Source organism: Nothoprocta perdicaria, unplaced genomic scaffold (genome assembly GCF_003342845.1).
Source record: "Nothoprocta perdicaria isolate Ctin4 unplaced genomic scaffold, notPer1 scaffold_26, whole genome shotgun sequence".
NCBI lineage: Eukaryota > Metazoa > Chordata > Aves > Tinamiformes > Tinamidae > Nothoprocta > Nothoprocta perdicaria.
Genome location: NW_020455488.1, coordinates 3,521,118 through 3,547,641, shown reverse-complemented (window position 1 = coordinate 3,547,641; position 26,524 = coordinate 3,521,118). Strand labels below are relative to the sequence as shown.

Below are 26,524 nucleotides of genomic sequence, written 5' to 3'. Positions count from 1 at the left end.
GCAGAAGTACCTGCGGAGCCGCGCCGTGGCCGCGCACCGGTGAGCGACGCGGCCGGGCCGGCAGGTGGGAGCGGGGCGGCGGTGGAACCGGCGGCCGCAACGGCCATAACGGCCGTAACGGTCCGGGGTGGGGGGGGCGCGATGGGAGACAGGAGGATCACTTTATTTATTTATTTATTTATTTATTTATTTATTTATTTATTTATTCATTTCACAACGTTTTGAGGGTCCCCCTGCCATTCTCCCAGCCGGGTGCGCTGTGGGCCGGCAGCGCTGGGCTCCTGGCGTGCTCCCGGTAGCATCCTCGTTATCCCAACGGTCCTTAGTAAAGTTTGTCGCCGCTCCCGGAGTGAGCGGGAGCCCCGGGGGGAGTCCGAGCCGAACAAAGGGTAGGATCGGGGCCCGGCGCCTTGGCGGGGCTCCATCCTCATCCCGGCTCCATCCTCATCCTCGCGGGATGCGCCAGGCACCCGGTGATGCCGCCCGTCCACGGACGGTGCTCCATGGGTTCCAGCAGCCCGAGGAAAGTTGGGTGCCGGGTCCCTGCCGCAGCAGCACGGGGCTGCGGGAGCTGCCATCCCAGGTGCCGGCGGGATCCGTCCCCGTTCCCGCTGTCTCCTGCTCCCGGYGAGCAGGAGGCAACAAATCCCCTTTATCCCACCATGGAACAAACCCTGCTCCGTCCTCCTCCCGGCCCACCTTAGGTTTGGCCCTTAGGGCCACCGAGGAGAAGGTGGCAGGACAAACCCCATCTCTTTACCTTCCTCCTGCCCAGCCCCCTCGCGAAGGGGGCTAAAACTGCTTAATTTGGGAAATCTGAGGCATATTGCCCACTAAAGGCAGTCTTAAGGAGAGCTTAATTCCTTCCCTTTCTCGTCAGGATGGAGCAGCATGTAATTAAGTTACAGAGGGTGTGTGATTGATGCTTTGAAGCCGGTGAAAGAATCTGTTTCTTCGGGGTTATATATTTTCCTCTGATGTGTGGGACGGAGTGTTTAGGATTGCAAATGCTGCGAGCTGTGTAACTTACACTTGTGCACAGAGCGGCTCGCGCCGCACTGGGCTCAACGTCGCTGGCAGGTTTTATAGCCAAATACTTCGGCGATCGTTGCGTCCTGTGCGATGAGTCGCAGGGAGGAGATTTGTCCCAACACCTTCCCGAGGCCACGGGTAGCGCATGWAGCCTTTTCACTTTGTGGTAGCTGGGCGGGGAAGGACTGTGATCCTGTATTTTGGCAGTGCTTGCAAGATAGTCCTGTGCTTTGGCAGCGCCGGCCTCACAGAACCGCGTCTGCAATATCTGGGCAAGGAGGAAAAAATGGTTAGAGAGGCAACTTGGCAAATCCCACTAATGGAGTCCGGCTCTGCCTTGGAAGGAGGGGCAAATATCACTCTTTATTGCGCTTCTATTTTGGTTTAACCTCTGGAGATGCTGTCAGCCCTCTGAAGGGACGAGTAATGAGACCTCTTAACAAGCCTAATGCATTTTTCTGCCTGCTGTTGGTAAAAGAAACAAGCGAATGTCCCAGTGACAAGAATACATTCCGAGCGGGAGAGGAAGGAAGGCGGAAGGAAGGCAAACCTGAAATCTTAAATGGCTTTTGATTGCCATGAAGTGCTCAAGTAGACAATTACTGGGATTACTCCATTGACAAAGCATCCTGGTGAGCTGAATTGCTGGCACAGCCAGTAAAATGGGAAGCTGCTAGCAAGGCATTCCCGGGGCTGCGGGTGTGCGGAGCCTCGATAGCGCATTAGCCAGCGCAGGGAAAGGAATTAGGGATTCAGAGGGCGAATCCCTCCAAATTGCTGTGGTTAAAAGGGCTTTTACAGGCGCAGCTGAAAGGGACCGGAGGCGGAAAACGTTCGCTGATCCTTGCTGCTGCGAATCCCGATATGGGCTGGCAAGAAGGGAAGCAATACACTTCCGGAAAATCAATCAGGAGCAAAATGACCCTTGCAAGGGAAAACAGGCCTGCTGAATTTTCAGGAGACGTGACGCTCTGGAACAGTTGTGCTTTTGTTTTTCCTGAGAAAGCGGGTGAGTTTGGGATCTCCAGGCTCTCCGAGGGCAGCCCCGTAGCCTCAGCGCTTGCTCTGTCTGCTGCTCAGGGGGAAGCAGCAGCAGCAGGGCCAGTGTCACCTCAAGGGACAGCAAACACAGGAGAAAAGGAGCCTTCCAGGGAGCAGTTAAGGTACAGGTAGACTCCAGGGAAAGTGTCACAATATGTGCGAGTGGTTTGGGGTTGAGGGGAGTTGTTCTGAAAGAGCTACAGAAGGATAGGAACAAACAGCCTCCCGGATGATTTAAGTCTGCTATGTCTTTGCAACAGAAATATCAGTCAGTTAGCCCGTATTTTTTTTGAAAAGCAAATGGATTTCCAGAGAAACTTGGAAAGAAGCTGCCGTGAATGCAAYGAACAGATAGACATGGGGTGCTGGCAAAGTCAGAGGTTGCCCTTTGAGACCATGTCCGCCCGTTCGTCACAGCGTATCCCTGCAGGAYGCGGCCGCAGCAGTTGGTTTGGGACAGGCACCTGCACCCGGATGAGATGGATGCGCCCGGGCACGAGRGGGAGGCCGTTTCGGAGCCTTTGTGGTGATTCCAGAGCTTGTACTCAATCTGCCCCCTCTGAAGCCCAGGGCAGGGGGCTGCCCTCCGGGAGCCTCCGCTTTGCCCGAGCCRTCGCACCGCACACCGTGGCTTAGAGGAGGCAGAGTGTGGTGGAACATAAATACCTGAGAGCGTGGGAGGGCTTCCGTGAGAGGCAGCCGGGAGGACTGCGGGTCTAAGGGAGTTTGCATTATCTGTCTAAGCCCACAGTAGCTGCTGCAGGGGTATAACTCAAAATGCATTCTTGGGGAGGCTTGCTTTTTGGTTGGGACCCTAGGTCTAGGCTATTGGGTGGGATTCTTCATGTTTGGTCCTTCTGGTTGCCGGTGAGTAGTGAGCTGGACCACAGAGTGTGCACTCCTGTCTCCTGAGGAGAAGCCCCCATGAAGTGACTATGAACATCCAGCAGCTTTATAAGCATTTTCCTCAAATTACCAATGGCAGTACAAAAGCCAGCATAGCAATAGTAAAAATTCTTTTTGTCCTGGTCATGCATCATCTTGCAGGCATATGACACGCTTCGGCTTTCCGAGCAGCATAACAGTTACCTAAAATTTCCAACAATGTTTTTGTATAAAACAAATCCAGGGGGAGCAGCTAGCGCTGATTCATAGGGGCTAAGGAGAAATTAAAGTCACCTACATATCCCAAAATAACTCTGTGGCTTAAGCTGCGGGGAGCTTGAGCCTTGATCTCTGTCTGACCTACAGAATACCTGAGTGCTGGCGGGTGCYGTCTTGCCTGTCCATCTTCCCTGCGGACACAGGGATGGAAGAATGGCACATCTTTTTAAGTTGGAAAAGCTCAATTCAGAAGGTTTTAAGGAGCAGCAGAAGCAGCTTGGCCTTTCTGTGAAAGCTGGGCAGCAAGTTGTCCTGCAAAAAGAAAAGTGAACTTCTCAAAAGCTGCCCTCTGCARTGCAGATCTTAACTGGCAAGTTAGGGTTGCTCAGAAATGTCCATAAATTCTATAAAGCGTCTGCCTGGTCTCTGCGGGGGTGATGTGAGGGAGCCCAAGCAGGAGCAGGTCTCTGAGCTGGGCTTGATCACGTCCTCCAGAGCCAGGACTTGCAGGACCATGGGCCTGGTGCCTTAGAACAGCGGTGCAGAACCGGCCCTTGTTGAATATGAAGTTCAACTGAGCCTTCTAGCCAAGAAATCGCCCTTCTAGGTCCGTTTTTTTCCCTAGTTAGTCACAAAYTGTGATTTTCTTCACCTTCAGCTCCCCAGCTGTATGGGCAAAACCAAAATACAGTTTTTCTAATCCTCTCTCCTTTGGGCCTATACAAAGGGAGCCCTGTCTGCAGCSTGTGGCCAACTGCTTTTGCTGAGCCTGCAGAGCTGATAGCAAGGCAATTACAATAAGGTAATACAAATAAATAATAAACGCTATGGAAGCTGAAGATAAGAAAACACTCCTGATCTGCACTCCTCCTGCTCCGGGCTATGCTTTTTTATTTCTTTCAAATGAAGAAATGACTTATGACAACATTTGGCAACTGTAGCAGTAACTTTTAACTCTTTGTCCATATGTTTTTCCTCACATGAAATGGGAATGTGACCGGTGTCTCAAATACCTGGGTTAGTTGTACATGGTTTTTACAGCTAAAGAGCATGCTAGGGACCTGCTCGGGTTGGGGTGCACGTAGGAAATCGTGCAAGATGCAACTGCAAGAACAGTTAACGGATAATAAAGCTGCCCTGTTAGCCAACAGCACTGGAGCAATTCTAACCTCCTCCGTTAAGAGCCTTTCCTCTAAGGAAGTCTTACCTCACTTTATACATCTATTTGTGTGTTTAGATTATATATCTATTTGTGCGTTTAGATTTTGCCTTCATTCTCTTGGTTTGCTTAGGGAGAAACCAGGTCACCCACCGTCGTGCAGGTTTTGAGCGCTGCTCCGGATGCAGGTAACGGAGAGCCCTGCGGTCCTGGTTGCTGCCCATCCTGTTGAGACGAGCGGGTTCAGGTTACGCTGGGAGATGAGCTTGGGATCTGTCAGAGCCACCCTGTCGCTTGGGTTTTTAAGTGACTCTTTCGGGACACGTATCGGTTTTACCTAGAACCTGATATTTCTCTCTGGGTGGAGCTGAGCAAAGGGACTCTGAGCTGGCCAAGGCCACCGGAGACTGCTGCAATAGTGATGCTGTCTTTAATAGGAAATGCAGGACTCGGGTGACAGAAACGGTGTGACCACATTTTCCTTYGAACAAACAAGCGTGATGGGGAGTTGGGGGAGAAAGAAGGGAAGAAGAGCATAGGCTTTTTTGAAAATGCTCAAATTTGATTTTTATCCTCAAACATATGACCACATTCTGGAATTCTTAGTAATTAGGTAAGTGTGGACTGGGAGGCAGTATCAGCGCATGGCAGCGAGAGCTGCTTGGGCCGCAGAAGTAAATGATTATTGAGGAAGAAGCTGCATGTCTAAGGAGCTGGGCAGGTGGGATTGCTGCCCAGAACTGGAGCTCAGGCACAATAAACTGAACCACAGATGGGAGGACTGCCCGGAGGAGTAGCTGGTAACACGTGGAGCTACAGAGTCGCTTGTGRCTGAGCCCCGTTTGATCCCTCGCAGCGTCCGACACAACTGCTGCAAGTAGCTTTGATCAGAATTCATCCCTGCCAGGCCTTGGTTCTGGTGATAGCTGGTGCCTGAAAATGTATTTATAGTTGATCCTGCATTGGGTTTGTTTGCAAGGTGCAATGAATACGCTTCCTGAACAAGTCGTTCTGTTGTATTCTTCCCTTAAAAAAGGGATGCGGGAAGCAGCAGGCCGTGGTTTGGACACACAGAGCAGCGCATGGAGCCTGCCTTTGTTTTAGCCTGCGCCGAGCAGCGCTTGGGTTGACGAAAGCCCTCATGGCATTTTTCGGTGTCGGAGCATGTCTCATCTGTCTGAGTTGAAACATATGCTGGAGGCCACAGTAACTAATTGCACGGCAAGGCTTCTCGTCCTAGGAATTGCGTTATCGCAGGCAGCGAGCGAAGGATTAGTCAGGCTGGGCTGGGGGCAGGCCAGCGGGACAGCGGGGACCGCATTAATATCGTGGCACTGGCGCCACATGAACCTTGGTCCTTAGGGGTGGTTATCGGATGAGGATGGCCTCCCATGTGCACGGTGTCCTCCCCGCAGGCAGGGATGTTGCCTGGTTTCCCTCTGGTTCTGSGTGAAACTTAAACGTGGTCCAGATCCAAGAAAAGATTGGGCAAAAGTGGTATTGCGACAAGCGGTTTAATCCCTTAAAAGGGCTGGAAATTCGATCTCCTGGGGTTTGAGCAACCCCGTGGCTCTTGCTCCRTGTCCAAGGAACGAGAACTGTCTCGAGGGTGCTCTGGGAAGCCCTCACGTGAAGGAACTGGCCTAGAGAGCAGAGGGTAAATTTAAACTGAGAGCCCAGAGAAGTGGTGGTGATGCAGCAAGGAGCTGAAAGCCAATGCTGAAGGGTCCAGAAAGGAGCTAAAGCTTGGAAGGAGAAAATACAGAAAATATCCTGCGCTGTACACAGCTCGTCATGCTTACAAAGGCAAATGCTTCAAAGATATCAACACCAAGTCTGAAAATTTATTGCTTGCTTTTGAAGACAAAAGTCAATAAGCAGATGTTTCCGTAAGGCCTAATCTAACTTCATTTGGGGAAGGCAATTTGCCGCCTGGCCTGCCCATTCACATCCAGATGATTTGTCTGCAGAGCGTGGCTCTCAGAAAAGGAGCAAGGAAACTTTCTGAATAGTTACAAAAAGCTCAAGATAAGAGCATCTGTCTCATTTTCAAACTCGAGTTTGCCATGTTTTGACAGGATGTAACTTTACAAGCAGTAAGGCTGTGCATTAACTATGTCACTGATGGCTAAAGACCTCAGTATTTCTGAAGTGAACAGGAGGGTTTCCATTGACTGCGCTTCGTGCCTTTGGGGAAGTCATGATCTAAACTTTTCCTATGAAACACTACCCGGGTGAGGATGAAATCGAGAAGACGACGCTTTCGGAGAAGTCAGAGCATGTTCATTACACAAGGCTGAATTAAAGTGTGTTACTGTTAAGGTCTCGAGAAGACGATGCTTAGGTAGTACAATTTAAATAACACTGTATTTCCCAATGGAATTTCTGGTTTATTTTTTTCTGAAATGTTTTGAAATTTCAGGCTTTGTAGGTAGCTAATTCTGAAGGTCGCGCATAGTTTGTGTTGCCCAGGATCTTGTCTGCTTTGGGCAAGAAATCATGTTGAGAAATCGGTTGGTAAAGAGGGCAGTGATGTGTTCAAGGTGTACTGTGTGCTCTGCCTCAAGGCTTTTCACACTGCTTTGGATGCAGATTGGGAACAAAGTCACCAAACATAAGGGGAAAATCTCCCCCTGTGCAGAAAGGAGCAGGACCTATGGGGTTCCCCACTCAAGCAGTTTGCTGTGTCTCTTTATACATTAATCTGCTTTTCCCAGGTAGAATTGAGAGGAAACTGTCCTGAAAGCTTGAAACTGATAATCTTTAGGGTAAGGCTCACGTGCTGGCAAACTCTCCCTGCAGGAGGCCGAGTTTCAGAGTGCCTCGAGGAGGAACCATCCTGCACCTAGTGTCACAGCAGAAATGAAATGGTGTTTCCTGCGTTCACACTGAAGCGTAAGGAAGTCTCGGTGCCATGTGGGTTTTGCAGGACAGTCCAAGGGCCATTTTTTCCATTTTTTCTCTTATGCTGGAAGAGGCAGAGCGACTAGAGGCTGCTGTTTCTCCCCTGGGCAAGGGGCAGCTGTTTGCTCGGGTCAGAGCTCTGCCCGCTGCTCAGTGCGGCGCCCAGGAACGCCGCTGGCTGAGGCTCCCCCGCGCACTGCCTCTTGACAAGCTCCTGTGAAATTTGCCGTCGATTTTTCCTCCTTGGAAATCTGTGCTTCTGAAGGCACATTTTGAGCTTTGGGGGAAAGCGAAGGGTGAGCAGGGCACTGAGAAACTTGCAGTGAAGTCGCTGAGACATTAAATCCGCTTGCACATGAACTGTTTGTCTGTGTTTGGATTTTCTCTGTATCTTATGACCAATAACTCCTACATCAGTACTGAGTGTGCTCAAGAAGTCCTGCCCACCACCACTGACCTGCTGCTGCTGAAGTGTTTCGCTATCAGATAACAGTTACAAAAACGATGTTTGGGTGCTTGTCATGTCAGGGTGTGGTTTGTTGTTCTTTTTTGCATTTTATCACTTGCCTTGTGTGCAGTGCTCCTTGTTTATATGGGAAAGAATAATCCTTAAAGGTCTTTAAAAAAGAAATTTGTAAAGCAGATGAGATGTGGTTCAATGTACCCCCATTGCTTAGCATTCTCTACCTGCCACTTTTGCACGTTTAACTAATCTATATTGTTGTTTTCTTTTTAACATGTAGAACCTGGTCGAAAACCATTCCTGGTAAGGTTGAATTCTTCTCCAGCGAGGGCTCGGACACCTCTATTCCCATCCCCATCGTGCCGCTTCCAGGTGTAGATGACTCTTACCCGCCCCAGAAGAAATCTTTTATGATGCTCAAATACATGCATGACCACTACTTGGACCAATACGAATGGTTTATGAGAGCTGACGACGACGTTTACATCAAAGGGGACAAACTGGAGAACTTCCTCAGGAGCCTGAACAGCAGCGAGCCCCTCTTCCTGGGGCAGACTGGCCTCGGCACCACGGAAGAGATGGGCAAGCTGGCGCTGGAACCGGGTGAGAACTTCTGCATGGGGGGCCCAGGCGTGATCATGAGCCGGGAAGTGCTGCGGAGGATGGTGCCTCACATTGGCGAGTGCCTGCGCGAGATGTACACCACGCACGAGGACGTGGAAGTGGGCAGATGCGTGCGGAGGTTTGCAGGAGTGCAGTGTGTTTGGTCCTACGAGGTAAGGCCGGGCCGGGGCAGAGCGAGGTGCCTCTGTGGGGAGGTGGAGGAGAGGGCTGCGGAGGCTGGACGGGCGCAGGGATTGCTGCTGTGCTGCAGGTGCAGCCGTTGCCCCAGYGTTAAGCTCCCTTTGCAACTTCCTGGTCTTAACTACGTGTTTCTGAGCCGCTGTTCCTCACAAGTGTCACCCAGGGACACTGGGTGACRCTTCTCACAAGTGTGTCCAGGGACCCAGACCTGCACAAATACGGAAATGCAACAATAAGGAGAAAAGTGGGGTCTGACCTTACACAGTAATTACACTGGAGGTGGGAGGAGGAATCTTCATCACTCACAGAGGAAAATGTTTATTTAGGTGGGGAGGCAGCAAGAATAAATCAAAACAGGCACAGCCCTCTGCGCTCTTGACTGACACACGCAGTGTCCAGGCCTCCCTCGTCTCTTCTAGCCGGATCCGTTGTGCTCCCGGCCTGGGAAGCAGCTGACACGGCTGCTTTGCCCCTTGCTGCCGTTGACCYGCGCGGGGAGGACGGATGTTTCCCCGAGCGCTCACAGCTCTCGTCCTGCCCACGCTGTGGCTGCTGCAGAGGTGTTTTTACCTCCGCAGCAGCTGCCAGCTCCACAGTGAGCCCTCCAGGCACATCCTTGACGTCTGCCCTTGTCCCCAAACGTGCTGTCTGTGCATGCGGATCTGGCTGCACGTGTGGAGCCTCAGGAGCACCGGAGGAGCCCTGACCCGCAGGCGGCTTCGTCCGACCTGTGTGGCCTTCCCCAGATCACTGGGTGCTGGGGGAGCCCTTGAGCACGGGAGGGTTTCTGCTGCCTGCAGCCTGCTTGATGTTCCTTGGTGGCTGCTTGGTGCAGCCTTGGGTGTTCACAGAGGGAGGTGGAAAGCGCCGCTTGGACCCGAGCTGCCGTTTCTAGCTCCAGGGAAGGGCTGCTGTGCGATCCCTCAGAAGGAAGACAGAAGTTGAAAGAGGGAGGGAATGGGTTATCTTTTTACCCAGATGTTTATGAGCATACAGCTAATGATTTCTCCTTTTATGAGGTCTGTTAAAAAAAACGGGATTCTTTTACTGAAATAATAGAGAAACAGTGGTCATGGACAGCAGCTGACCCTGCTGCCTCGCTGCTGCACTGGCAAAGGTTTGTGTTCAGTTCCTAACAAGTTTATCAAATTTTCTACCCACAGAAGATGGAGCTCAGGTTTGAATTTCTAATTCGGTGAGGAAAGAGCCTCTGAGGCAGGGGAAGGAGGTTTCCAAACACACTGATTTATTCATGTTTTTTGTACATAAAGACTTTCTGGTCAAGCAGTGGCTCTCCACATTCTGTCTTATGGGTTTGGGACTTGCTTCCATGTTGCCACCGTTGTGGTTAGCTCTTTATAAGGAGATGTCAGTGTTATTTTCCCTAGTTTCTTTAGAATGTCCAGAATGATTTTTTGTTTTTTTGCTGCTAAATTGTACCAACTTTCAGAGGGAATTTAAAAACTGCTGAAGGACAGTGTGTTATGTTCCCCTGAAGCTGGCAAAGACCTGCTGATTTCAATATGATCAAGGTTTACCTTGAAATAGCTAAAGATAGCGCCCTAGTGCAGTGGGAGTGCTGAGGGAATTAGGACTTTTTCTAAAAGTCAGTGTTGCTCCATCAGCTTCTACTGAATTACCCAGATCACTGGATTCCTCTGAGTGCCCTGCGTTACCCCAGATCACTGTGTGTGAAGTGGTTAAAGCTTCAGCTCTTCAGAAGTAGCCCACTTCTGTGGGACATTAAGGCTGGTTCTGAGGGGGAGAAGAGTTTCAGGGCTGAAATTAAAAAACAAACTAACAAAAAAAACCACTGTCATCTCTTCAATTTTGATCTTTTCTTCTTGCTGCCCAAAAAACTAGATTAAATGTGCCTACCATTTAATTCAAGGTAAAGTGATGGCTGTGTGTAATAATGTGGCTGTCATAACAGCTGTGTTGGCAGACACCACTTTTGCCCCAGGCTTTGCTAAGTCCTCAGCAAGCRAGACTGGCCTCAGAAAACCAAGCCCAGAGCAGCCGGACCTCGCGATGGCTTCTGCATTTCCCTCTCTGCAGATTCCCAGATCGCCAGACAAGCAGTCAGCTCAAATCTTTGCCCGCAGTTGCCCTCTCTAGCTGCGAGCTGGGTGCCAGGAATCATTTTCCTCCTCTCCACGACTTGCTGCTCCTTTCTCTGATTTTTTAGGATTGCACCAAGTCCTCCCTGCGCTGCTGCTTGTCCTCCCTGGCACTTTCCCTTGTGGTGTGTCGCAGTGCTGCTCCACTCCAGGCTCCGTGGCCTTTCTCTGCTCGCAGCAGTTTGTCTGAAAACCCTGCCCACCCCCTGGGTTTCTGCCGCTTTATTGCTCTCTGCGGGGCTCCTTGGACCACTTCATCAGTGGCACCGGTTATTGTTCACTTCAAGCCTTTCAAAGATTCATTCACGCTCTTCCCGCTGCCATAACTTTCCAGTTAATATAGCACGGGAATTGACACCATCCTTCTGCAGACTGTGTGATCTCTTTGCCCAGGGGATGTGCAAGCCTGGCGAGAGGAGCTCAAGCTAAGAGAAATCCGAGGTGCCACCTCTGGAGGCTGCTGCTTCAGGAGCAGTTGGTGGTGGGTGATGGATCCTCGKCTCCTCTGATTAGGCTTTTAGCCATCACTCAGCTTGAGACAGTTGGAGTGAGTCATGGCTGAGACATACCTCTTAAATTTTAAGTTATTTATGGCAAGCTTTACCATCACTGTATAAACAAAGCTGGGACTGTCGCTGGTGCTTGACAAATAGCTCTAAAACTCAGCCATGTATAGGGTGGAGCAGCCTAAGCAATGGGGTTCATGCAGCAAACCAGGAGAACAATTTCCTAAATAACAGAGCTGTGAAATAGCTCAAGTTTACAGATGGGAGCTTCGCTGTTTATGTAAAGCAGTGGAGAACACAGCCCTTTCTCTCCAAGAGCAGAAGAGACTCCTTACTTGTTAGGAGCTGGTTAGCCCGTTAGTGCATTTCTGGTGGATATTGGCCCTTTGCACGTCTTGGCACACACCGGGGAGTGCTTCTTCTCAAAAGTAATGTATGTGTTTAAATCAAAAGTAATTTATGTGTTTAAATCTTGCTGCTCTCATCTCCTGCCTGGGTTGTCTCTGCGTGGGTCAGGGGGAGCTCGTAATTTGCTTTCTGATGGACTGCAGTGCTGCGCGGGCACTGCCTGGGCTGTTCAGGCCCATTGGTGATTTCAAGAACCCCAATGTATCGTCGACTCCAGTTTACATTTGAACTCTGGTATTTCGTGTAAATGAGTGTGAATTATGAAGCCATCATTTGTCACCTTAGTGTTGCTTGATTCTGTTTTGCAGCTACCAGTTAATATTGTTTTAATCTGTTGTTTAATATGAACRTAAAAGAAGCTGTGACAGCCATGGAGAAACTGTGTCAGGAACATGGGCATCCCAGAAGAGGAGGTCCAACCTTTTGGACATTCGCTAGGGAAAAAATAGGACTGTCGAGGCTATGGAAAATGGGGGACCTTCTGGGAGGAGGGAGGATTTGAACTGACTTTTTGTGTGGTCTTTCATCGGGAGTAATTGAAGGTAGTTGCTGCTCTGAAATGAAGTTAAGAAAGCCCTTAAGGTGCACGTTATATCTGCCAAGGACATTGGTAGCACCAGAACAGGCTGCCTCTCCCGTGAGCAAAACCGAAGTGGGTCGGTGCGTGGGGCGGACACCGGCAGRACGTGGTGGGAGCATCCAGCTGGAATTGGCACTGCTGAAATCAGGCCCTCTCCAGACCTCCTGTCCCGGCTTCAAAGCCTGTGGGAGTTTTTTTGCAGTCAGAACAGAGGAACTTGGCAAACGCTGTCAGCAGCGGCCGTTTGTATCCCACCATGTGTGCGTAGCCCGTTGCGTCTTGATGTAAGAAACCTACAATAAGGGCTGCATATGTGTGAGAGAGAGAAGGGGATATAGGCATGCACGGTGCTTTGGGATGGATGTATAGAAACAGATTTTGCTTAAGCACTAAGGTTTGCCTTTAAAGCACTTTGGAGGTGTCTACTTGGCGTCAGAATAAGCTGGAAATCGGTGGCCACGCGTTGTGGAGGACGTGAATGGAGTTGGAGCATCGGGACAGTGACCTGCCCTGGGGCTTTCCCAGGGGACACGCAGGCGAGGGGAGATGTGTGGGTGTCTGCGCAGGGCAGGGGGTGCCCGGGCCACGAGTGCAGAGCTACAGTGTGTGACAGATGTGGCAGGAAGCCTGTGACTCAGCTYCAGGGGCAGCGGGACGTGGGCTGCGCTGGTCTAAGTTTAGGAGCAGTATTTGCACAGGAGGAGGGCAGAGAGGGCAAAGGAGAGCTCTGAAATTTGGGCTCGTGAAACCAAGCTGTGGGTGAGGAGGAACTGGAAGAACGTGCGGAGATCTCGGATCTGCACCCAAGTCCTGACCCAGCTCCTTCACTTCAGCAATTACTTAAATATTTGAGAAACAAATATTTAAAAGGAGTGGGGAAAACTCACCTGTCCCTGGAGGAGGAAGCTCCAGCCGTGGACCCAGCAAACGGGAATGTCACTTGTTGTTGTCTGCTGGAAATGTAGTCATCCTGTTAGAAGTTAGGCCTGGTGTGGGCTGTTGAGCTCAGGAGCTGTCAGGATTAGCTGCTGTCGCGAGGCCAAGGCAGCCAAGGCTGATCCTTCATTGTACACGGGATAAATGATGGGGTTCGGCCCCCCAGGCCCTTCGTCAGGGCGCAGAGGGGGAGGATATTTGAGTGTTCACTCTGAGGGCAGCAGCTCCCCCAKGGGACGTTTTGCTCTCCGAACCCATGAGAAAGCCCTGGCTCTACTGTAAGCGCCGGTCGGCTGCGGGACAGCATCCTGGAGGGAATCTTCCCTTTTCCTCCAGGGCTTCGCAGATGAGGTGTGAAAAGGACACCAGTAAACTCAGGATCTGCTCGGTTTGAAAACCAGCGGTGTCCGTGTGGTCAGATATCCCCAAAGGGCAGACATCTCCGACCAAACTTTGTGTTGGAGAGTTTCCTTCTTCCTTTTATTTAATGCTTGTCTCTGTGTATGAAAGACCAGGTGATATAAATCGCTTTGTATCTACCTCTGTATAAACAAAATCCATCGCACATCCCAAGCAACTAGACTGTAAAGTAAAATAAAAAAGAAAAAGGTGATTTCTCAGTTCGAATGGACCTGTAGAGGCTTCAGCTGGCGCTCTCGGTGTGAAGTCTTTAGCTGGCCTGGATGTTAAGAGTGGTTGTGGTTTGGGTGTGGTGCTTTTGCTTGTTTCTTTTGGGGAGCTTTTCAGTGTGAAGGTGGGGAGGAGATCTGCTCCTCTCCCTGCAGTCTTCCCAACCCGAGTTTTATGAACAGCTCGGGGCACCAGCGGCCTGGATGTGTCAGAGCCCAGCAGCAAGGGAGAGAAAAGCCAGACTCGCTTTGCCACGGGAAATAAAAATGAGGTGCTGACGTGGGGAAGGGGCTTCATATAAACTGGCGGGAGTGGGAGGGATGCTAAGCACACGTCGAGCACCAGTGCTCTCTGCTACTTGTATTGCACGTGAGATGTTGCTTGGGCACCTGTTTAGACTTCTTAAAGCAAATCAACTGAATTTAATTAGAGTGAAGAAGCAAAAGGTAGGTCGCTTTAGTGGATTTTTTATTTTTATAGGAATCAATTAATGCAAAACCTCGTTTCTTGACCTTAGAGTGAAGCAATCCAAATAATTATCCAGAGTTATTGTAGGCAGTTTCAGCTACTTAGTGCTCTGGGTAGCTGGCCACATAGGAGTGTATATAGCATTAATCTGCTATGTGGGCAGTTATTAATGCTTTGGGGAAGTTGTCATGGGGAAAATGGAACACAGTGGCTAACAGTGCCCTGACACAGCACTGAAATAGCTGCTCTATAAACACTTCCCTTTGGTCTCTTGGCTGAGAGTGTCTTAGGGCAGTCTGTAATGATGCATCTGTGACCTGTCAAATAAACTCTGCTGTTTCCCCATGTTTGCTGTCTCTGGCCTGCTTGACCCTTTCCTGTGAGTGTTCCTAACTTTGCTTTCTTCCTCTACAGAGCAGAGGGGAAACTTTTTTTGGAAACGGCTCTTGAAACCAGGTGCTCCCTTGCTGCAGCCCGGTTCCTTTCCTGATCCCTGGTGTCTCCTTCCAGAGTCTCTGTCCTCCACAGGCTCTGTGGTCTCCCTGTTCTGACAGGGCAAGGGGACCCTTTGGTGTGTGCCCAGGTTTCGTTTTTACAGCTTGCAAACTAATTTTATGGCTACAAACCAACAGTGGAAATGGATCTCGTGAGTCTTCCCATACGTTGCTTGCAGTGCATCCATAGGGAACCCTACTTCTAGGCTGCGCTGGGATGCCCATGGGTGGCACCACGCAGGACGTGACACCAAGGTGGCACCCACCAATGCCCGGTCCTTGCACCAGGAAAGCAGCCCTTGAGCTCGGCACCCTGCACTGCCCCGTGGCTCTGGGATGTGGGTGAGTCTTTGGGTGACCCGACTGCAGCCCCTGCCCTKCAGAGGGTTGGTTAGTTGCCCACGCTCTGTCTAACCTCATTTCCCCTAGAAACCTCCCTGCTGAAGAGCTGCTGCTGTGATTTCGTGTTCTAAAACCATCTGATTTGAAGGAAAGAACTTACTTCTACTTTTCCGGACTGTTACACCATCCCTAATTGATCCTTAAAATGCTTGAAACATTTTAGCACTAATTTCCTGTGTTAAAAGCTTATCTTGGACTCCTGGCGGTGTGAACTTTCATGGTTATCAGCTGGAGACCTCTTAAAATCTTGCCAGAAATCCTGATCGCCTGAAGGGTGGGGATTATCCTCCTGCCGGCCTAGAACAAAAATGACCTTTATGTGTCACAAGGAAGTTGGGAACCTAATTGGAAGGGTTTGGGCAACTAACTGTTGATTTTCTTGTTACTTGCTTTTTTTTTTCCTTTTTAATGATGAGGCTTAAAAGTGTATTCAGTGCCCTTACAGAAGTGAAAGTTAAATTTTAGATATTTCTGGTTTGTTTCATCCATAAAAACAGGTTTCTGCTGATGTCCTCAGCAAAAGCAAGTTAGTTATCAGTGATTCATTTAAATAAATTTTGAGCAGTTAAAGCAAAAGTTTTATCAGTGGGATTCATGATAACCTGTTTAACTTGATACCGGTTTCTTGTTCCGTGTTTGGTACTGGTACAACTTACGCAAAATAGTTAAACACCTCTATATAACTTAAGTTGCAGTCAGTGACCTGAAGTGGTTTTTAAGACTTTTGAAGGGGAAGGACGTGTTTATTCACTCGGGCTGTGTCCACACGGCAGTGTTTGCTGATGTGGATAGGGCTGATAACAGCAGAGGTGCTGCAGCGAGCTCGCTTTGAGCGAGCACCGGGCAGGGGTTTGGCTTCAAGGTGAGTTTTCCTTCTCCCTGGTCTCTGACAGCGGTGCTGGCAGCACTGCTGGGCAGAGCAAAATGCTTAATTTAGTCCCTGTTCTCATTTATAGTTGCAGGTGCGTGTCAGGACAGGATGGAGGCCCTAAGTGCTTATGCAGAGCTGCAAGACGAGGCTCTGGGAGCGGGTGCTTCAGAGCCAGAGGTTTAAGAAAAGGTGCAACAYGTAAAGCAGAGAGCACAGGTAGGGTCATGCCCATGGGGTCTAAACTCCATCCAAGTCGTCAGGCTTAATTCCTCCTGCTGACTGGCTCGAAGGAGCTCCAGCTGAGGGCTRTATTCCTGTGCCTGGAAGCACTTTTCAGAGGCATCCGATTCCCTGCATGGATTAAGCACAGGTTCTTAGAGGAGGCTGGGATTAGTGGAGCTATAAATAGCAGCCCTTAGTTTGGACTCTGTGTTTGATGAGAAAGCAGGAAAATGACAGTAAGAAGCTGCTGGGTGTCCCAGAAGCGCAACTGTCTTTACACTCTTCCTCCTTTTGCTGCAATGAAAAGGGAAGCTCCTTCCTAGCAAAGTCTTCTACCTTCAAATCGCCTCGGAGAAGGTACCTGGCATTTGGAYGCTGCTGCTGAGGCCCCTGCCCTCCTGGCCACGCTCAGAGCTGGTGCAGGACGCTCCTTGGAAGGCGGGCACGGGCTTGTTCATGCAGACTTGCTGCCTGCCCGCATTCATCTTTGCCACYTTGCATTGGTGGAACTGGTTAGAAYAGTGCTCTGAGAACTGCACGAAGGTTCCTGYGCTCATCAGCCTTCCATGGGTTTAATTACTTGGCAGTAACCTCTTCAAAGCGTCTTTGAATTAAAGCTAAATGTTCTGGCGAGTTATGTCACCGCTGGGTTAGTGAGGAGTGCAGCAAAGTGCTGGTTTGCATTATCTGAGCTGCCTTCATCCTTCAGAGACAGGATGACAGGAGACAACAGTTCAGTGCTCAGCATCTCTGCGTGCAGGGAGTGTCCTTGTCCCTAGCAAGGACTAGAAAGCTGTTAGTGAGAGTTAACATTTAGTATTTTGTGTAATTCTACATAAATATTGGATGGGGAACTTCTAGGTTTAGGTAAAATCCAAACCTATTTTTCCTTTTTCACCCCCACCATCTAGCGCACGGTTGCAGAGCGGGTTAAATGCCTGGCCTGCTTTTGCTCACAGTGCAATTCCTGTAGTGGTTTCCTACACCTTTCGGATCAGATGCTCCACTGAAAGCAGTCTTGTCTGGCTGGAGCCACTCGAACACGCACGTCTCGCCTCGCCGCGCGGCTCCGCAAACACATCCTTCCCCTGCAAGCACAGCCTTGCCCTGCCAAAAGAGAGACATTTAGAGACATCTGCTAACCTTATCACAGATGACGCAAGTTCACCTCTATCTTGAYGGGTATGATAGGTTTTATATCCTTTTTCTCTGTTCAAGTCACTTCCTTATGTCTTTGGCCAAAGGGAAATTTACTTAAAAACAATAAAATCTGTGGTGAGAGCAGGTTTGACCTTCCGCAGGGCTTTCCCTCCCCTTTCCCCGTGCGGAGGCCATGTTGCTGGGACCAGCTGGTGGGGTTTTTGAGCTGTGGAAGCCACAGCTTTGGGATAGAGCTGTTGCTCTTTAGCTTTTTCAAATAACCTTTTTTTTTTTTCACCTCTCTCACCATGTAGAGTTGAAATACATGGTATAATCACCGGGAGAGCCGATGGCTAAAACAGCTCATTTTGCACCCTCACTGTCCTCTGCCTCGTTCCTGTGTCCCCTTGAGCCCGGACAAGCAGGAGCCGAGGCACCTCCGATCCCGCGGGATAACGTGTTAGCCAAATCCTCAGTTTGCTGATGGTATCATCATCGCTCTGTGCGCTTCATCGGAGGAGAAACCATCCACGTGGTCTCTTATCTAGCCGGGGCCAAAAATAACACCAGAGCTCCCGCAGCCTTAAGGAATTAGCCTAGTTTCAGAGCTGGAAACTAGGGTGAAGGTGAAAAGGATATTTGAGAGAGTGAAAACGCGAGCGGTGGGTCCGAGCCTTGGGAGGAGAGGGCTGTGTGGGGAGGTGGCAGCGTGTGGGGTGGCCCCTTGGCAGGGGCAGGTCCCGCTGACTTGCCCCTCTGCTCCCAGCTTTGCAGAGCCGGCTGGTTTTAACAGGGGAACTGCAAGTGAGGGGACAGGGCAGGTGACCACGGCGCATCCCGGAGCGCCCCGCGCGGGCTCRGGCCGTCCTGCCGCGGCGCCCGCTCTGCACCCTGCAGCCCCCCGGGACGGCGCGGAGCGAGCAGCGCGGGGCCCGGAGCGGCCGCTTGCTGCCCGCCGGCTCCCTCACAGAAACCGCCTTGTTCCTGCGCCCGCACAAAGGCCCCTTCATAGCGGCGCGGCCGCCGAGGAGCCTCGCGCCACTCGCCCCATCCCGCGAGCGCCGAGCGGGGTATGCGGCTCGGGGCGGTGGGCCCTGCGCGGGGCCGAGGGCCTATATGTGGTGTATGGGGCTGCGGGCCCATATATGGTGTATGGGGCCCTGTGTGGGGCCGTGTGCCCATACTTGGTGTATGGGGCCCTGTGTGGGGCCGTGTGCCCATATGTGGTGCATAGGACCGTGCGTGGGGCCGTGTACCCCTACGTTGCTCGCACGCTGCCCGTACTCTGCCTCGCTCCCCATCTGAGGGCAGGGAGCTGGGCCCTGTCTGGCCGGCACAGAGCTGCTGTTCACTGCATGGCCATAGCGGCAGCTCCAGGCTTTGCCTTCAGAAGGGAGCCTGGAGGCCCTCTGTTTCACAYGTTGGCAACCAAATTAAATTGCCACATTGGCAATGTGATTGTGAGACAACAGAGCTTTCTCTGGAGAAAAATGTACTAAATTGGGGTTCTGGAGAGAGACCTGCCTTTAAATACTGCCAGCATGTGCACCAGCCTGGAGCCTCGTGCAGTGGGGATCCCCATCCCTCACCCAGCGTTTAGCTGGGGGAAGAATAGCCCAGTCCCCCCTTCCTAAAGCCCTGGAGCTCCGCTGTGTCCCCTGGGCTGCTCTACCCCGTGTCTTTCCCCGCTGCTCCTCCCTGACATAATTTTTCTCCCGCATATTCGCAGGGTGGTTTCACAGGGAGGCTCCTGCGGAAACCAGTCCTGCCCAGAAATGCACCTCTGCAGCGGAGGAAGGAGCGAAGGGAGACAGGAGGCTCTGTGAGCTGACAGGGCCCCAGTATGTGCTGAATCTCTGACGTTTTTCTCCTTTGACTTTCAGACATTTTAAGATTTTCATCTCCTGTTTGKTTTTTTTTTTTCCCTTTTCCCTCTGTTTTAACCCCACCAAAGCTATCTGACAACTCCTCCCTTCCGTTCCCGAATAGCATTCTGGTGCTGTCACTGCTGCCTTTTTGACTCAAGGTACAATTTGGGTGGAAAAATGACTTATCTTACGTCTCATGGCAATTTAATGAAAAGGGAAGATCAGGAGAGAGGTAGGACTAGGTTTCCATTGAACCCTTGTTACCTTTTGCTTTTGGGGGCCCCAAAAGTTGATCTATTCTACCCCATTAGCATGATTAGATACTGGAACGTGGATGCTGGGCTCTGCACTGAAGCAGGGAGGTCGGTTGTGGTTGCATCTCCCTGGCTTCCCAACCTGGGTCTGCAGTTAATCTTTTCTCTGGAGACTGATTCTCTAYCCCTGAAGATCTCTTCAGGCTTTGAAGGTGGGTTTAGCCTTTTTGTGGCCGCTTTCACAAGCTATTATATTGGAGTTAATTTTAGCCTGTGCTGTTCCCGCAGGAGCGTGGCGGGGTGCGCTTTTGACCTYGCTCATGGGAAATCTTGGAGGAACCTGATTTCCCAGTACCTCGAGGGAGCTGTTACCCCAGGTCTGGAATTCTGCACTGGCATCAAAGCTCCTCGCAGGGCTTTGCAGCGCGCAGGGCTAGCCCCGGGCGCCCAGCAAGGCCCTGTCAGGGCAGGGCTTGGAGTGCACCAGGTCCCGGCACCGTGTCCTGTGGCCAAACCGCACCTTCCCTCCCCTGCTCACCCAGTCACTGCGATTAAAATTCCTCCGTGAGGGCTGCAGCGAAGGGAGGCAGGAAGAGACTTGTCCCTGGAGCGAGCGGGAGGAGCGAGTTGTCTGCCAGGAGGGGCCGTTTCTCCCATTGAACCTCAGAAACGTCCCCTCCCCGCCGGTTAGGTGACAGAAAAACCACGGGCAGAATTTGCGGGAAATAACGAGCTCCATCTGATTGCATTCCCAGTGTGAGAGTGAACAAGTTGGGATGGGAGCAGCGGGCTCCGCGGGGACCAAGTCACGATTCCCGGGACTGGGGAACGGGTGTCTTAGTGAAGCTGGAGGAGCAGCACGTGCTGCTAACCCTAACCCTAACCCTAACCTGGGTGCTGGGGTGTGTGGAGGAGCCCTCTGCCCAGCACCCTGCAGCCAGGGCRAGCGAGGGAAGGACCTCCCAAGGTGCAAGGGGGAGAAGGCAGGAGAGCAGATGTGAAATCCAGGGAGATCTGGTTAGCACAGCGGAGTCCAAGTAATTTAAAAAATGCTGAACGGAGGCCTGTGAGTAGAGCTGCAATGGAACCAAATTCCATCAGCATTTGCAGTGTCAGGCTGGCTAGGGGCAGTGCTCTTGTGCAATGCTTTGCTGAGTGGTTGCTGAACAGATGTTGCTGCTCTTGYGACTACTGCTGCAGCTGCAGCGGTTTCTTGCTGTGGGGGAGAGGGTCTGTCTGTCCGTACAAACCAGGTAGCTTTTAGAGGTGCTCCCATCTGCAGAAACTCAGTGCAATGATGAGAGTTGAGCTGGGAGGTGCTGAAGGGTGGAAGAGAAGCAGGGACTTGCAGTAGGCAAAGAAGCCGTCTCCTCAAGGAGCTTGGGTTGGGAAGAGCTGAGGAAGACGTGAACCTTCAGTACAACTGAGCTGATTTGCGGGCTGTTTTTCTCGACATATGGAAGGTGGACGTGTGATGAGGGGAACTAAAGACGGAAACACTTTCCAAAGAGAAGTCAGTCTAAAGTGAGCGTAGGTAAACGTCAAGATATTACAAGGGAGTAGCTAGGAAACAACCTGCTGTTCCTCTGGCGCTCGCTATGACACCGCTGTAATCCATAAAGCAGGAAATCCAATTCGATGGACTATAATAATCTTATTCTTTCTCCATGTGGAAGCACCCCCGTGTCTGTCTTGCAATAGGCGAGGAGGGTACCTGCCAGGAAGGCACCGTGCTCCAAACCTCCACTGCCTTCACGGGCAGCAAAACCACCCCRTGCTCAGGTGACAGGTCTGGTGCTGGGACGTGTAGGTGGAAGCAGGAGGGCTTGTGCACCTGACCGTGCRTGGTGGCCCACGTAGACGCAGCACTGAGCAGCCCTGTGGTAGCATTTCGTGCCTGGTTACCATGCAGGGTGTTCATTCCTCACCAAAAACAAGAGACAAAACCATCCTAGAGGACATATCCTTCCTGCTGAAGTGGAGAGCGTGCGGTGAAGAACAGCATCTCGGGTTGTGTTTTCTTCAGTAACATAACATCACTGGTTATCTTTGTGTCTGTGCCTCTTTGTGTGATGGGGCACAACAGCCGTGTCCAGCTCGGGGCTAGTGCCAGTTTTATCAGTATGATGATTGTACGCTCAATAGGGAAGAGCTGCAGYGATTCTTGTGGTGTCTCAGTGGTAAATAATAAATAAATACGGCCATTTCTGGATATTCCGGTTAGACTCCCCTGATAGCTGCACTCTGAGCAGCATCTCTCTTGGTGCAACTGAGCGTGCCGACGTGCTCTGTGGTTAGCTGGAGTACGTGTGCACATCCTTGCGTGTGCTGGAATACAAGTGAGGCTCCGTAAAGGATTCCAGATCCCCTTCTTGAGCGTTGTCACTTGAATGCTGTTATCGTGTGCTTTTCTTTTTTTTTTAATCTGCAAATATTTTTAGTGTCTCTGCAGTTCTTTCCCCATCTGCCTTTGGGCACAAAGCCATTGCCATAACTTTCAAACTTGGAAGTAGCTGCAGCTTCAGTGCTGCATCTCGGAGCAGACAATACTGAGCACTGAAAGCTAAACCGGGCCCATTGATATGTTGATGATCAGTAGTTCTTTCTTTCTGATTAACATTCAACCTGTGTCTTCTATAACGCTTCACACAAACCATGGAATTGTCCATTCTCCTTAGATCCGGTTGCCCAGTGGGTTCGAGCATATCCTGCCAGGGAAGTTGCCGGAGTCACATCCTCGGCGGGCAGCGGCCGCGTTGGCCGGCGGTGCCGTAGTCCAGGTGACGCCTGTGATCCCGTCGGGGGGGGTTTTCACTGGCTGAGAGGTGACAGAGTGACAGGGAGCCCCCTCCGCGTGTGACCCGCTGGGGCACAGAGCTCTCTGATCCCTGGGGTTTGCCGTGTCCCCGCTGGGAGCCGGTGTGTCCCGCAGCCCAAGTAAAGGGCTCTGTGTTGCCGGCCTTTGCTTGGCAAAGCTGGAGTGGCAGGAGGTTTGCAGCGAGGCCGAGGAAATGGCTGGAGTCCATGTGGTGTCGTGAGAGCAGGAAGTGTTCAAGAGGAGATGTAGACATTTTTAATGACGTTTTAATTGAAAACAAATTCAGTTTAGACAAGTGCTGTGGTAAAGAGAGATGCTCTTTGTGTGGTAGGACAGCTTCCTGACTGCCTTCTCAGGGGAGCCGGCTGATGTGCATCCTTCTCAGCTCCCGTTTGTCCTGCTTCTCTCTCCACCTCCCTTGCATGGCCATGGGAAGACCTTTCCATGTGGCTTTTGGAAATGGCCAGGCAGCAGCTCCTGTCCTACGTCTTTACGGTAGTCACCTCCTCTTGGCAGTTGTCTCCTGCTCTTTGAGAGCGGTGACTAAAATGAACCGGTTGACCAGGCTGGGCTGGCAAGCCTTCCAAAGCCCAGATGTCACGCCTGTCTTGCAGCAAGCCACAAAGGAGGACCCGTGTCCTCTACCCAAACATGCCTCGCTCCCCACCCTCCTGTCACCTTCACTGAAGCTCAAAACTGAGAACTATTCTTCTTGTGCAACACAGCCTGGGAAATTCACTGCCGTATGATGTCAATTGAAGTAAGAAATTTATAAGCTCTAAAGGTGCATTGAAACGTAAGGACCTAAAGGAAATATCACGATAGGATCATCTGCGGGTTTTGCCTTTCAGAACAAAGCCAGCAGTGCACAGGACTTACCTGCTGGGTGATGCCTGCCTGTCCAAACCACAGCAAATATCAGGAGGTTATGGGCTTGGGAGATGAGGGATTAATCTCCTCTTTATGAGATGTTAAAATGAGGAGGGATTGACACGTGTGTGTTGTATATCTGCACACTCGTGCTCCCTGAAGGGAGAAGTCCTTCYTCATGGATGTGCATTACCTCTGCGCCGTGGATCCCTGGTGCACATCCTGCTTCAGGACTTCTCCTCAGGTGGGGTAGTGGATCCCGTTGCCTGCTCCGAGTGTCCTGAACTGCCCCTCCGTACCCCAAAAGGGATGCATAACAGGATCCACGTAACAGGAATAAATAAAGCAGCAATTACAATAAGGACAAAATACCAACAGGACGACCACGGAGGTGGCTGTTGTGCAGGAGATTGAGCTGGCAGCTCTGCTCCGTGCGGGAGCGGCTCCGTCTTCCCAGTGCTCCGGCCGGGATGCGGGGCCCTTGCTTCCTTTCCCCCCTCTGCCGTGGGGGATGTTTCTCAGCAACAGCCTTGACACTCAGGGCAACTGCGGCTGCCTTTACGGGCAGCAGAAACCAGGTTTTGAGCTTGCTCGATGCTCAGTTTGCTGTTAAAACCCTCACAAGAGAAATCCTCCTGACAGAGGGATTTCAGGTTTATTAATTGGTCTATTTTCTCCAGCGAGTGAAAGAGATCTTAAATCTTTCCGAAAGTAAGGAATCGGGTCAGGTAAATTCATATTTAATGACAGCTTGATAATGAAAGGGAACATTTTAGCTCTCCAGAAATGTCGTAGTAAATGCCTTTCACAGTCCTCAATTGAAGAGAAGAAATCTCTCTCTCTTCCTTTTTATTTTTTTTTCTATCCCCTCCGGGCAAAACCTTTCCGAACACGTCTGGACAATGAATGTTCTTTTGTGGGGAGGAACACATGATCTCTGAGATGAAACTCTCTACGTAAGGGGCTTGCACGCAGGCAGTAGAGAAAGCTCCTCTATGTGTGACACTTACTGCTTTATAGCAACTAGTTTAAAAATATATATATATATAAAAAAGGAAGACTTAATTTTGCAAAAGCAGAGCTGTGCTTTGCTTGGAGCTTGTCTGTTGAAACCCCCCAGGGCCTCTCTCACTGTTGCCCTTCCCAGCCTTGCTTGAGCTCGGTGGGAATATCCAGGGAATGAATCCAGGGAATTTGTGGTGTCTGGAGATTAGGAACTGGCCCTCGTGGCTGGGATGAAGTGGTGTCATGAGGGACTCCTCAAGCTGCACGTACTGCTGATTTGCTCCCCTCAGACCTCTGCTCTGCGACCAACCTCTGGAAGGTTGGACTAGATGATCTCCAGAGGTCCCTTCCAACCTTAGCCATTCTGTGACTCTAAGGAAGCTCATCCGAGGCGAAACCCGGCTGGTGTCACCAGAGCTGTCCCCACAGCAGCTTGTGACACCCATTAGCAGGGATGGCTTCTTGACGTGCGCTTCATCTCTGTGTTCTTTTCTTTTTCACAGATTTTTGGGCTGCTGCTTTTCAAAATGGTAAAATTTCCACCTGAAATGGATGAGGCTAACCATCAAAACTGTGCTGCTTTTAATGCTATTAATTTTATTTTTTTTTCTTTCCTTCTTCGGTCAAGTCTACAAAGAATAGTCTGTTTTATGTGCTTTATATGTGTAATTTCTTCTTCTTAAAGGACGACTCATTTCCTCTACTTTAGAGGTATTTTCTTAAATCTGTCACTTCCCGTCTCTTTCTTGGCTGTCTGAATTGCCAGTTTTTATATTTTTTGTAACTGTTCCACTCATTAACTTCCCAAATCCTTTGGGAATTGCGTTTTGCCCAGGCTAGGTGAAACTCCCTTTTTATTCGCTGGCAAGAAATATCTGATGATTAATTTAATTGCTAAATTGGCTTCTAAGCAGAGGCGGCCTTGGGAGGGGAATTAATCAAGCCCATTTCATGGAAGGGACTTGGAAATGCGGAGGCTGCTCTAAACACGACAGCGAGACCCAAGGTGCGTGGCAGCTCTGAAGCTTTCCATATTTTGTCATATTGCAGACCTRGTTTTAATTCTCGCTGGCTCTGCCCATTGTTTGGCTTATTTGAAGACCAGAGCTCTCCCTGCCTTTCCCATTCCAGGAASAGAACAAGTCTCCTCATCTTTGGGAAGTGCTAAGCGGCGCTTTCCGCTTTCTGGGATTTGCGTGAGCGCCTGAAAGTGCATGAACCAGCCCAAAATACTGCTCCTAATACTTCAAAATACATTTGAATTGTACTGCAGTTGATGTATATGCATAATAACAAATACATGGTGGTATAACATGGAGTTCAGTTCAAAAAAGCATTGCTGTGTCAGCAAAGATTTAATTTTTTTAACTTTGTTCTAAAATTGAAATATGGATGAGTTCCTAGCCTGCTTGCAAACATGACTTGGCATAGTGCTCAGTTTTCCCCTGATGTAAGTGGGTGTAATGTGATCAGGTAGCAAAGCTGTGCTGATTTACATCGACTGAATATCAGGCCTGAAAATTCTGTCTGTGGTCGTTATATCCAACAAGAGAATAATAAGATCTAGAGGACATTTGTCTTTAGTGGTTTATTAAAGCAAAATTCAGAGGCCCCTTTCCAAAAAGCTGCCTGCAAAACTACACGTCTAAGTTGCAAGGAGCTCAGCTTTGTGAGACTCCAAAGGCATTATTACAACTTCTGTAATTATCCAAAATAGCTCTTCTGTACATAAGACTGGCAGGACTTTAAAGCTTCGCATCCTGGGCTTCTGCAGGACTGGACTCCAGGAATGACTATGCCACTATCTAGTAGAGGATCTCCCTTTGAAATGGGTAGGGCCCCCTCTAAATAGGGGTGTCAAGTTGTAAAATGTCTTTTTTTTTTTTTCTGTATATAAATATGCTGCGGTTGCAAATGTCCATAGCTTCTAGCATATACTCCAGCAGCTTTGGAAGAAATGGGAACTTTGGGAGTAAAAATTGTGTTTGGAAAGGTGGGAGAAGCCTTTTTATTATGGATTGAATTACTGCTTTTGCCTGCTCCTACCATTGGCATGGGAGAGACTAGTGTTGCCTAGTAAGAGAGAACTAGATTTGGTGCTTGGAGGCTGAATGGAGTGGGGGAAATGGGAGTGATAAATTGCAGCTGCCAAAAGTGGTGTTGCGTAGGGAAAGCTGCTGTATATATGTGAAGCTATTCTATGAAWGGGACATTATATCATGAAAGTCTGTAAGATAGCTGTACCTTTCCTCCCCTTAGATTCTGCAAAATGAGGATTTCTGCATTGTTTGCCATGCATTAATTCAGACATGCAAATAATGACTTGTAGTAACCTCGTTTCTGTAGTGCAAGAAGTATTTGTGATTTTGGAAAAAGCCTCCTGCAGAAGTGTTTGCAAARGCAGCTGATAGGGGCTTTGACCTAT

General features: G+C 50.3%; 1 protein-coding gene across 1 annotated transcript in view; it reads left to right on the top strand.

Annotated features, from left to right (window-relative positions):
- Positions 1 to 7: 7 nt before the first annotated feature.
- CHSY1 (chondroitin sulfate synthase 1) overlaps positions 8 to 26,524 on the top strand; it is a 56,324-nt gene continuing 29,807 nt past the window's right edge. Inside the window, exons 1-2 of the mRNA XM_026040617.1 lie at positions 8 to 39; positions 7,984 to 8,479. Coding sequence (XP_025896402.1) covers positions 8,114 to 8,479 — 366 coding nt within the window. The 5' untranslated portion in view covers positions 8 to 39; positions 7,984 to 8,113. The remainder of the gene's footprint in view (positions 40 to 7,983; positions 8,480 to 26,524) is intronic.